At 42.5% G+C, this 11428-nt stretch overlaps 2 protein-coding genes across 3 annotated transcripts; one reads left to right on the top strand and one right to left on the bottom strand.

Annotated features, from left to right (window-relative positions):
• LOC8076620 (probable histone acetyltransferase HAC-like 3) lies at positions 205-9794 on the bottom strand. 2 transcript variants are annotated; one of them, XM_021446051.1, is made up of 17 exons: positions 9529-9794; positions 8452-8621; positions 7381-7486; positions 6634-6880; positions 6373-6552; positions 5313-6265; positions 4707-4982; positions 4356-4631; positions 3465-3593; positions 3168-3368; positions 2929-3071; positions 2556-2841; positions 2341-2480; positions 1973-2051; positions 1503-1847; positions 930-1153; positions 205-814 (listed from the first exon to the last, which is right to left on the bottom strand). In XM_021446051.1, exons 2-17 carry the CDS (start codon positions 8604-8606, stop codon positions 760-762), a joined length of 3795 nt encoding a protein of 1264 aa, XP_021301726.1. In that variant the 5' UTR covers positions 8607-8621; positions 9529-9794; the 3' UTR covers positions 205-759. The 2 variants fall into 2 exon arrangements, with proteins under 2 accessions (XP_021301726.1, XP_021301727.1); XM_021446052.1 differs by having other exon boundaries at positions 930-1150; positions 9529-9793.
• On the top strand, positions 10823-11359 carry LOC8076621. Its single transcript, XM_002442386.2, has one exon. The coding sequence runs from the start codon at positions 10941-10943 to the stop codon at positions 11196-11198; it is 258 nt and encodes an 85-aa protein (XP_002442431.1). The 5' UTR covers positions 10823-10940; the 3' UTR covers positions 11199-11359.

The raw sequence follows: 11428 nt of genomic DNA on the forward strand, positions 1-11428 counted from the left end.
GGGGGGGAAATCATGAGAACCTTGAATACATCTTTTGTAGATCATAGAGTATTTACGATCTACAAAGGTTACAACACTATTCGCATTCTTGGGGAGAAATCATGAGAAGCTTGAATATATAACCTTTTGTACATGGCAGAGTATCTACGATCTACAAAAGGTTAACACATTCTTCTCATGATATTAAGACTATCCGAGAACAGAGGAGGGTGACTATATACATTCATTGAATTTTTAGATGCCGCCACAGCACTGCAACACTTTAACAAAAATGTGGCCTTGTTCGACACATTCTGGAACAAAACTTTGACAATGAAGAAATTAAAACCAAACAACCTATTTCTGTTGGTACATCTATGAGTCGCAAAGGAGACAGACTATATGTACATGGTATGTACGGACATTAAAAACAATGTCAGATTGCCTATGTAAGCTTCCGTTGGTGATCCTCTCAGTGACATTGGAGGAAATCAGACAGACTCCAGGCCATGCCCATATTAGCAAAATGGAGCTCAGCACAGAGCAAACAGAAGCCACCTTCCTTCTACCAATGTCAGGGAAACCGACGGAACAAATGACTCCGATGAAGCCGGCCACCTCACCAGCAGCACTAAGCCACCACTTTATTTACCTTGCAGTTCCATCCACCAGAGATGGCCAACTGCAGTTTATTGCATTTTCATCAACAAATTTTACTGGTTAAGGAGGGGGGGAATCCAGTGCTAGATTATACAAGACGGCTTCTGACCAGATGGCCTGCTACAACACAGGACCAACAACCTTCAACTTTTCAGCTATATATGCCTTTATATCCCTACAAGGACCACAAAACAATTGTGGTGAGCTAATGCGTGAAAGAGGGCTATCAAGCAATGCAGACAGGTTTCAAGAGAAAAGCGCTGAATAGTTCAGAAGAGCCATGGTTTTACCTGCATCTAGGAACTGAACAGTTTACATCGTTGCAATCTTTTGAGTGGCAGAGCAGAAGTTTCCACATAAAGACACACTTATTGCAACCACTCCAGTTGCGGGCACGGATATCACATCGTACACCATGGAAGAACAATTTCTTCAGGGTTAAACAGACTGGATGGGTGCAGTTACGTGGATCATAGCACCTCGATGCATGCAGAAGACCATCAATGTAATCCTGCTTTGGAAACATGCACAAGATTCATAAGAACACAGATCATGTATGGAAGCCAAGAGCTATGGAATTAGATCTCATTTATGTGAACATAAGCAATTAACAGAAAGATGAACACCTTCACAATATTGAATACGCAACTGCAAAATTCACATATAACTTCTTAAAGAAAAAAAAAATCATTTGAGCAAGTTTTGTTTCTAAGAATGATGGTGCGATCCACATGAGATCTGCCACCGATGGCCAAAATCATCTTTTGAAAAGAACACCAAAACAAAAGAATGCCAGAAGCCGCTGCAGAGATAAAAACTTCACAACAAGATATTTCGAAGGTCCAGCTGCTAATTTAGAGTACCTGTAGAGTGTGCTTCTGCAAAGTTTCACTAGTGTGAATCTGCCTCAATTCATGACTATGCAAACTTTGACCATTTTGTTTATAGCATTGATCACAAAAGGTGCAGCCCAGGCACTCTAGGCACCGCCACACCAAGCATTGGTCCACAGCACGATGGCAAGCAGAGCAGGTCGAATTGTGTAGATAATACAGAATCATCATTGTAGAGTGCTTTGCCCGCCGGAGGGTATCAAACTGGAATTGATTGTCTTGGCAGTGCTTCAAGAAATCGATCCTGCTGTCAAAATACTTACTTTCCATTGTCGGATCTCCATCATCAGTCTCCGGAAGAGGTTCTACCTCCATCTGTCAGACAGTTAGCCACTATGGTTAGTATATTGATCCATCATGCATCTATTGAATATAAGCAAGTTGTCAACTTATTTGATTGAAAAAAAAATCAAACCAAGAAATGAAATTTGCCTACATACTCTTTGAAATGCATGCTTCTGTTTTGTGGTGGCCGGATGCCTGTCCTTTTGTGCCGTATTCTGCTCCTCTGCATGACACCTATGAAAACCAACACATAATCAATAATCAAAATAATTGCTGCCTTCCTGATCGAGGTTAACTAAGTACAAAAACTCATCTTTGGTTTTTAACTGGCAAATGAATACAAGCAGCAGGAAGTTTACGAGGTTAACTAAGTACACAAAATCTTTTTTTTCAACAAAAGATATTTCCAATGATGTTCTGTTTTAAACAATCATGATGCCATCCTATATAGCCATCAAAGTTTTAGACAACTTTCTGAGCAGAGTAAAAAAAGAGAACTGTAATCAGAAGAAAAAATGCTTACTTGTCACAAAGATGGAAATTTTTACAGCTAGTGCAAACCCAACTTTTGCCAGATATGATAGGCTGGTGACAGTGCTTGCAAAACTGTTGCAGACAAAGCATAATGAAATCTTCTTTCATGGTGCGCATCCTTTCCCCAAGCTGGCAATAATGAAAAATAAGATGATAGGTTCCCACAAAATGCTGGAAAGCAAGATCAAAATAAAACAAACTAACCTTGTGCACAAGCAAAATATCCTCAAGATTTCCTTTTCTGTCATCGCGTTTGGCAACACGCAAGAGCCTTCCTACCTGTGTCTCTTTCTTCTGTGAAGTATTATCATCTTTCTTCTCAAGGAGCCTCTCTGCTTCTCCAGGCCAGAAATCATTCTCACAATATGGCAAGCATGCTGCTGAAATATTGGCCTTGCACTCATTTGTAGGCTGAAGGAAGAAATCGGAGAGTGTATTACGCTCCACAACCACGCCCTCCTTAACGGCCTTCTTGACCAAGTTCTGGTACCTAAAATTATAAATAAAACTGACAAATTAAGGCCCATATAGAATAACATTAGTTCTAATTCCTCAATATCATGTTAGAAAGACAAACCAGCTTCGAAGCTTGTCAGACTTGGGCATCTTTTGTACTGTTGGATGACAATATAAAACATAATCATCACGCTTCGTAGATGGGCAAGCCCATATGGAACAGCTTACAAATCCTCGTTTCTTGCAGTAGTCCAGATAACCAATCTACAATCAAGCATTGGAACGATTAGATTCTACAAACATAAACTCATTTGCGCAAGCAAAGACAAAAATATGTTTGATGATTTGGAATTCTCGTACCAAAATTTCATGATACACAAAGGTGCGGAGAGCTTCTCCACTTGCAGATTTGATTTCAGGCCGGAAATATTTGACAGAATCGATATACGCAAGATAAACATGTCTCTGATTTGGTGATGGGCAATCCGAACCGTACTCTTGTACATACATGGCGAACAGGCAAACATCCACACCTTCAATCTTTTGAAACAACAGAATGGCCTGTATAAAACACAGAAATTATTACAAGATAGCTATAATTATCTACTAGACAGTGAAAAATGGGATATATTGGTTGATCAGTCAACCATCATTTACCTTCGATTTGTATGGAAACTCCCCAGGATACTTTTCTTGTTTAAAAAAATCACGAAAACGTGGTTGGACTTGTAGTATTCTTTCAGCTGAAGAAACTACTCTAACTGTAAGACCTTTCACACCTGGTACCTAAAATTGGAGCACAGAACACAAAAGTCAAATAAACCTTCCATGGAGTTGACATCTGTTTGCAATGCAGTTCCTATAGACTGAAGCCAATAAAATTAGAACCAACATAGACAGTCAGACTATTCTAAGAACATGTGTGTAGCCTTATTTGAATAAGCATTAATGATCACAATATCTTTTCCCAAAATTCTAACCTTTCCAGGTTTGGATAGGATTGTAACAAGACCTGGATAGCCACATGAATTTAGTGAGTTAAAAAATACATGGACTTTTGTGTGTTGACCATCCTTTCTTGATGTCCAAAGAAATGCAATGCAAGCAAAACATACTCAATAATACTAACAGTCAAAAAGGAAAAATGTGTAAAGCAGCCTATTTGTTATGTATAATAAACTTATTAGAATTCTGATGCATCATCAAGCCAATTAAATGTGCATCACCAATGCCACGACAAGATACAGATTAACAACAAAACTGTGTGATTATATAAATAAAAATATATATAAAGAAACAAAAATGAAATGGTGCAGACGTGTTTTCAGTACTGATTACTTGGTTCAACATCGAACGTTATAGTAAAAAAAGGATTAACACTTTTATGTGATCAACAAGAGAACAAAAGGCCCAGTAGAACACAAGGATATAAAAAATGGGAAAAGGAATAAGATCTATATGGGGATTTAACATGACTAGACACTCACTAGTAGCAGGTATGAATGAGCCTTAATAATTTCTTATGTCATCAATGTGTATGATAAATACCTCTTCAGCAACTTTTCCAGAGGCGCTCGCCCTCTGTTGCCTGTCCTGCTCAAGCCTCTCTGAAAGTCTTTGCTCAATATGATCACTTAACTTAGTTCTTGGTAACTCCTGTGCCCCAAGAACAGTGGATGACTCCAGTGCCTGAATATCTCCGCTATCCTTTTCATTCAAAAAACATTTTGCGCAAGTATACTCAGCCTTTGCCCCTTCACACTTTCTGTTAAAAAGAGCACAGATTTCATGCTGCCAAGCTTTGCACTTGTCGCACTGGACCCACTGAAAAATGCAAGCAAACGAAAGATGAGAATTTAATAGACATAAGGATAACTTGACATATGAAAAGAACATTACCCATTCAGCCTCAGCATCTGTTTCTGCATAATTAAATTTCTTCTGATATTTAGCTCTTGAACTGCTAAGATGGTGGCATTTGCTACATATAGAAGTTTTCTCAATTCCATTTTCAACTTCAACATAATAGCACCCTGCAGAATTTATTATTTTGAAACAGAGACCACAAAATCGTGGAGGAGGTTCAAAAAGAAGCCTCTCCATCCCACACAAACTGCATGTATTCTGATCAGGCAATCCGTCAATTGATGGGAATTCTTGAGATATCACTTTGCCCTGAAAAAAACAAGGAAATTATGTTCAAATACTAAATGATACAATTGATCCAATCGGAGTGGAAGAAAATTTATATTCTTAACCATGGATAAATCATGCGCAAGATTCTGGTTTGATCTTGTAGCATCAATGTACTATGCCGCCAAGGCGCCAAGTAATAGACAGTTATATAATAGCCATGAGTATGATTAGACAGTCATATAATTGCCATGAGTGTGATTATCATACAAGTATACAACTATCTAACTGCTTGGCGGTATAATATGTTGGTTCTACAGGATCAAACAAAGACACAGAAAACACAGGTGATTGAAAGGGTAATCCACTCACCAGACAAGTATGCTGGTTTATTAGACTACTCATGTGATCTCTAAGCTCCTCAGCAGTTAATGCATATAGTATAGAAGCCCCTCTCTTTCTCCTTGTACTTAAACTGACCCCTCTTGGTGTCTGATCAAATGCAACAGTATTAGCCTCATTCATCTCAATGTCACCCTTTGCACAGTACAATTCCTCTTCCTTAACAAGCTCCGTGTTAGGTGCATCTTCACTGCCCTGTTCAAGCATATTATTGCTGTCAGTATTAATGTCTCCCAATGAACTGCAAGGTGATTTTGCAGGTAATTCTGTGATTTCTGATTGTACTGTTTCACCACCAGATACATGATTCTCATTCGTAACAGGTTTTTGATCCTTTGAACTCTCTACTTGATTGACATTGACAAGAGTGGGAGCATCAGCCTTCAGGCGTTTTGCTGGACGCTTGCCAGAAGATTCATCTGAAATAGGTGAAGTTGGCTTTGATACTGTGCTATTTGATGTCTGTTCAGATCTCTCAACAATTTCTCTCTCAGGGTCACGAGGATCACAATCAGACATGAAGCACTGATACTGAGCATTGGGTGTGCTTAAATTTGAGTATATCTCCCTGCACGAATCTCTAGAGTCCGAGGTGTGCCAATAGTTTTCTTTCATTTCCATGAATGTGTCAGGTCGACATTCTTCTTTGAAATATATTTCATTGCTTTGAGTTGTCCTATTTGAATGAACTGCCTTCTCTGCTGGGTGGCTCCATGCACCATCTAACTCTTTCTCATATTCTCTGTATTGTTGAAACAATTGTTCTTCACGGGTAAAGAGTTTTTGCCCACTTGCTTTAGAGACAGAGTCCACTGATGATCTTATCATTGCACCCGAACTTGTGGTTGGATCACACACGGCTGATAAAGGACTGGAACTCCCAGACATAGACGGTTGTGGACTATCAACATGGTAAGCATCACCTGGCAAAAGTTGCTCATACCATTTTAACGAGATGACCAAACCAAATTTATGAAGTACAAATGATCATTTCTAATCAAATATGCAAGGCAAAGGGATATAAATTTACCTGGAAAATGGTCCTTCAAATAGCCATTTTGCAATCCAGCACTATCAATCCCACCAAGGCCTGAAATACAGTTAGGAAGTCCTGACACAGATGGAGCAACTACGGTGCTCATAAAGCTTTCAGGCCTTTCAACTAGAGCTAAATTAGCAGCAGCCATGTTGTGATTCTGTGGTACATATCCTGCCAAAATATAGCCAACGAATAATGATAAATTTAAAGGTATGTTGAGAGATAAAAGTAAAGCTCATCATCCCAACTTACTCTGAGAAGTGAACACAGTATGTGGAGGTACATCTCCTGAATGTGCAGGCAAATTAGTAAAAGCAGGGGCAACTCTATTATGATAGACACTAGAGTCTGTCATCTGTATCCCAGGCAGCTGCCGCAAATCTTTTGTTGATGGAACTGCTGAAGATATACATGGATCTCTTTGCTTTCTATACGGAAAAGATCTGAGCAAATCATTCACCCTGCCTTCTACTGTTTCAAGATCCAAGTAAAAATGGAGCTGATATAGAAAATAGGTTGATGTTAGCAAGGCATCATAAACTAGTAAGATATTCAGCTATTGAGCGTAACTAAGATATGAAAGATGCAACAGAAAAAAAGGACAAAAGGTACAACAATAGCTAAATTATTATCACTCAGCATGGGTCAAACATGTACTGTTCTTTTTAAGGTATAATAGTCAAGGGTATTACCATAATCTCCTAGTCTAGGGTTTCCCTCTTATGTCTCTCATGTACTCTACATATAGTCGCCATTGAGCCTCAATACTATCATCCAGTTAAGTCTCCCTTATTTGTAACATGGTATTGCAGCTCTAAGTTTTAGATCCAGCCACCATCCTCATCTCCACTGCGCTACACCTGGGAGGATCATCTCTACTCCCAGGGGCAGCTTTGTAGATTTTTAAGTAATTCAAGAGCAAGATTTTCAGACCTAAATAAAAGATACTAGCATGCTATATATTGTATTGTGGTTGCATGGCAGAATGAAAGAACACACCTGTGGAGCATTTTTGTAGAGCATGTTGTCAATGATTCTTGAAGCTTTCAGACATGAATCTGGGCACAAGTCACAAAATTCTTCCATGTTTCTCAGGCATGCTTCACTGGATAGATAGGAGAAAAGAAACATCAGAATATACAATGTGAAAAAGGAAACGAAGGCAAAAGGAAAGAAAAGAATGAATCCACTCTCTCCATTTAAACCACTCTTTAGTATTCCTGATGAAAAAAATTCAAACCACTCGCTTATGCAGTAAAAGGTGTACACTAAAGATAGATAAAAATAAAAATAAACTAGTACTCAAAATGGGAAGTATATATATAACTAAAAAAAATCTTTATCTGGGCTGGGAATCAAATAAAATTGAATAAAAACAAGTAAAATCTGCACCTAGATGCTCATGAATACAGTGCAACACCATATACTGAGGTATAAAACTAACTATGCTGTATCAGCAAAATACAAATAGAATGAAGAATTCAGCCTTGTAAGATGTAACAATTCAAAATATAAGCATTATAGACAAGTAATGGAGCAGGCTACCTAGATGAACACAGGGGAATACACAGAAACAAAGTCTTAGTTGTAACTATCAGATATTTTCATACATTTTTTATTTTTTATTTTTTGCAGAATTGTTGTGTGCCCACATGAGAAAACGCACCATACGATCTTCTGGAGCTACATAAAGAATGGATGATTCTGATAATAGGTAGGTACAAATTGAGAATATTGGTCGTGTATTTCAAGTGGGGGATAGGATTGCCAAATTTTAATCATACAGCCAACAACACATTCATGTGAATAAATGAACTCACTGCATTTACATTCATGGAACCATAGAACAACGCAAGCCTATGTAGACAAATATGAACATCAATTTATTAGCAAGCATGAAGATCAACATTCCAATAACTAAAATGCAGTGAAGTAGCTGAGTTAACTGCAGCATGTATCAGTAGTGACATGATTTCTTACTCGCAACAAGCGCACAGCCGCATATACTAACAGCAACAACAAATTTGCAAAGTCAAAACTAGTATTGATGCTGGTGGTTTCCAAACTTACATTTTTTCAATAATGATGGCCCGAATCGGAGAGGTATTCTGGTTCATGTTATCCAGCTGAAGCATTTCAATATCCTCCGGCAAGATCTGTTGCTGAACAGGAAAGCTGCTTGGTGTGTAGGCCATAACTTTCCCTTGCAGGGTTTGAGTCATCATGCTTGTAACATTCACCTGAAATGCAGAGATTTACCAAGTCATCAAGAGCTCGATGAGCAGCTGCAAGCACAAGATGACCATATACGCAAAGCACAGCAGCACACGGGAAGCCATACTAGAAATAGAATGTATATAGTCAAACTAATGCAGGAGGAGGACAAGTCACAGATCAGTATATCCGCTAATGCAAAGCAAAGCATCACAAAAGAAGTCGTATACTAGAATTAGAAACAGAAAGTACATTCACTGGGAAGCAATGTACCTAAAAAGGTAAACAACTTTTACACGGAAGAAGAGCATAAAGACCGACCATTCTCTAATAACACGCTAATGCTAAAAATATATCCGACATTTCGGAGTAGCAGAATACGAAAGGCACCGGTAACCGACGCCAACCTCACGCTGATCCTAAAACTATATCCCACATTTTGGGAGTAGCAGAGTACGAAAGGCACCAGTAACCGGCGCCTACATTGATTCTTTTTCGTCGTATACGGCTCAGGCAATAGACATTGTCACCGGATTGGCAACCAGGAAGCCGCAAGCGTAACGGCAAGGTTGCTAACAAAGCGACAACATAAGGACTGCATGCCGCATTCATCACTAAACCCCAAATTCTACTGCTAAAGACATGATTCTTTTATTTTCTTTTTATTACACTAGTCATCAAAGGACATCAGAAAATATAATACTTAATTATATATTAATTAAAAGACTAAAAAACCACACTACAGGGTCAGACGAAGCAAGCAGGGCAAGAGCACGAGGCACATCGCGACCACACGGCCACAACGGATATAAAAAACTGAAGAACCCTAACCCTAGGGGGAACCGTACGTCGCCGGGACTCCTGCAGGTATTGCCACCAGATCGGATCTGACCGAGCCCCTACGTGGGCCGGGGGCGGGCGAGGGGGCGTTACCTAAATCTCCCCTGCGGCGATACAGCCGCGGGGGGGGACGTCGTCTCCGGGGTCAGCGGGCGGAGGTGCGGGGGGTCCGGACGCTCCTGGCCTCGCCGGCGGCAAGGCTAGGGTTAGGGTTTGGGCGGCGGCGGCGGGGCACGGACGGGAAGGAGGCGGTCAGACACGGACGGGGACGATGATAGAGGGAAAGCGGAAATAAGTCAAGGCCGTGGGGGCCACCTCCCTCCCCGCGGGTCCAGCTCGGATCAGACCCGACTTGGCGAGTCGTTTGATGTGCATGTGGGAGAACGGGTTCGTTAATTAAAAGGGTGGGGGCACACAGAAAAACGATCGATCCGGGGCTGGGCTCGTTGTCCTGTTGGGCTACGGGTTGCGGCGGCACGTGGGCTTGCCGACTCGGCCCATGAGAAGAAGATGCTGGCGGCCCATGGATCCTCCCGGACATCCGGCCCGGCATCTCCGCGGCGCGTTCCTTTCTCCGCTGCTGCTGGTCATGGGCTTGCCGAGATGCTTCGAGAAGAAGGCGACGGCGGGGCGGCCGGCCGGAACGAACGAGGCGTTGGAACGGCACGCGGCACGCCCAGTCGACCTGCACACGGCGGCTACAGCTGGTAGCATCAGCATCGCCCACCGTATATTAGAGAATTCGCCACGCCGCGCCACAACACATGTTTAGTTACCCCTAAAATTTAAAAACTTTTCAAATTTCTTCATCACATTTAAATTTACAGAAAAATAAATAAAAAAATAATTAATTGTACAATTTATTTGTAATTTGCGAGACGAATCTTTTAGCTCAGCTAGTTCATAGTTAGATAATAAAAATACAAACAAAGTGTTATGGTAAAAAAGAAACTTTTCACCACGAATTAAACAAGGACTTTATTGCGATGGCGACGGCGGGCCGGAGCTGGAAGGTTTATCAGCATCGAGCGAAGGTTGCACGCGTTCGTCCCCCTTTGGAAGGGTCGCCGGTCGCCGGCACGGGGCCGCCAGCCGGGAAGCACACGGTGACACCGACACGGCGACACGTCGTCGCGATAAGAACGACGAGGACGAGGACGCACGCACGCGCCTCACAGTCCTCAGGACAGGGTGGCAGCTGACGAGCCGGGGCCCTCACGGTCCGACAGCGACCCGGCGAGCTGAGGCGAAACCGCGGGCACGGCGAGGCGCGCCAACCGTTTCGCCGCCGCTGTCGTGGCCGGCCGTTCGGGCCCCGCTGCCGTGCCGCGCCATCGACGTCTAGAAGGCCTGATCCGTTCGGGCGCCGCGGTGTCTATATAAAGCACAGGCCATCAAGGACCCCTGACAGACACGGCAGCAACCAACAGCTCATCCACATCCAAAGCCTTTCCATTCCATCTCACGCACACTCTGCGTCGGATCCAAGCAAGCAAAGCGTCTCCATGGCTTCGACGACGGCGTCCAACCTGGGCGGGGCGTGGTTCGGCGAGCTGGCTTCAGCGCTGCAGGGGACGTGGCAGGCGGTGGCCGCCACCGCCGGCGAGGACCCGCGGCAGCTCCAGCAGCAGAAGCCGGCACGAGGCGGCGGCAGCAGCAACAAGGCGGCGCAGGGCAAGGAGGAGGGGGACGTCGCGAGGTGCGGCGGCGCCATGTCCGACACCACGCTCTACCTGCTGCTCGACCGGTTCACGCCCAACTGAGCTGACCGGACCCCCTTGGTCGCCCGTCGTGTCCGTCGGCGCGTGCTGTAGTACTCTACTGTACTGTACAGGCGGAATAACTGCGCGCCATGGTTTTGTGTAAATGCTGTAAATTGCAATGCCATGTTTCTAATCTGATGATTACTCACTTTCCCCTGTTCTTTCGCTCCATGAGCAGGCCATTGTTTAGTTCCAAAAAATTTTATAAAATTTTTCAGATTCACATCGAA

Source organism: Sorghum bicolor, chromosome 8 (genome assembly GCF_000003195.3).
Source record: "Sorghum bicolor cultivar BTx623 chromosome 8, Sorghum_bicolor_NCBIv3, whole genome shotgun sequence".
NCBI lineage: Eukaryota > Viridiplantae > Streptophyta > Magnoliopsida > Poales > Poaceae > Sorghum > Sorghum bicolor.

What these genes read in the sequence shown, in the direction of transcription:
- LOC8076621 (XM_002442386.2), top strand. Translation starts at nt 10,941, where the DNA reads ATGGCTTCGACGACGGCGTCCAACCTGGGCGGGGCGTGGTTCGGCGAG.
- LOC8076620 (XM_021446051.1), bottom strand. Translation starts at nt 8,606, where the DNA reads ATGATGACTCAAACCCTGCAAGGGAAAGTTATGGCCTACACACCAAGC. An exon ending in TCTACAAAAATGCTCCACAG is followed by an intron (nt 6,881 to 7,380) that starts GTGTGTTCTTTC and finishes TTTCTATATCAG; the next exon opens with CTCCATTTTTACTTGGATCT. An exon ending in AGTTTCCATACAAATCGAAG is followed by an intron (nt 3,369 to 3,464) that starts GTAAATGATGGT and finishes TGTTTTATACAG; the next exon opens with GCCATTCTGTTGTTTCAAAA.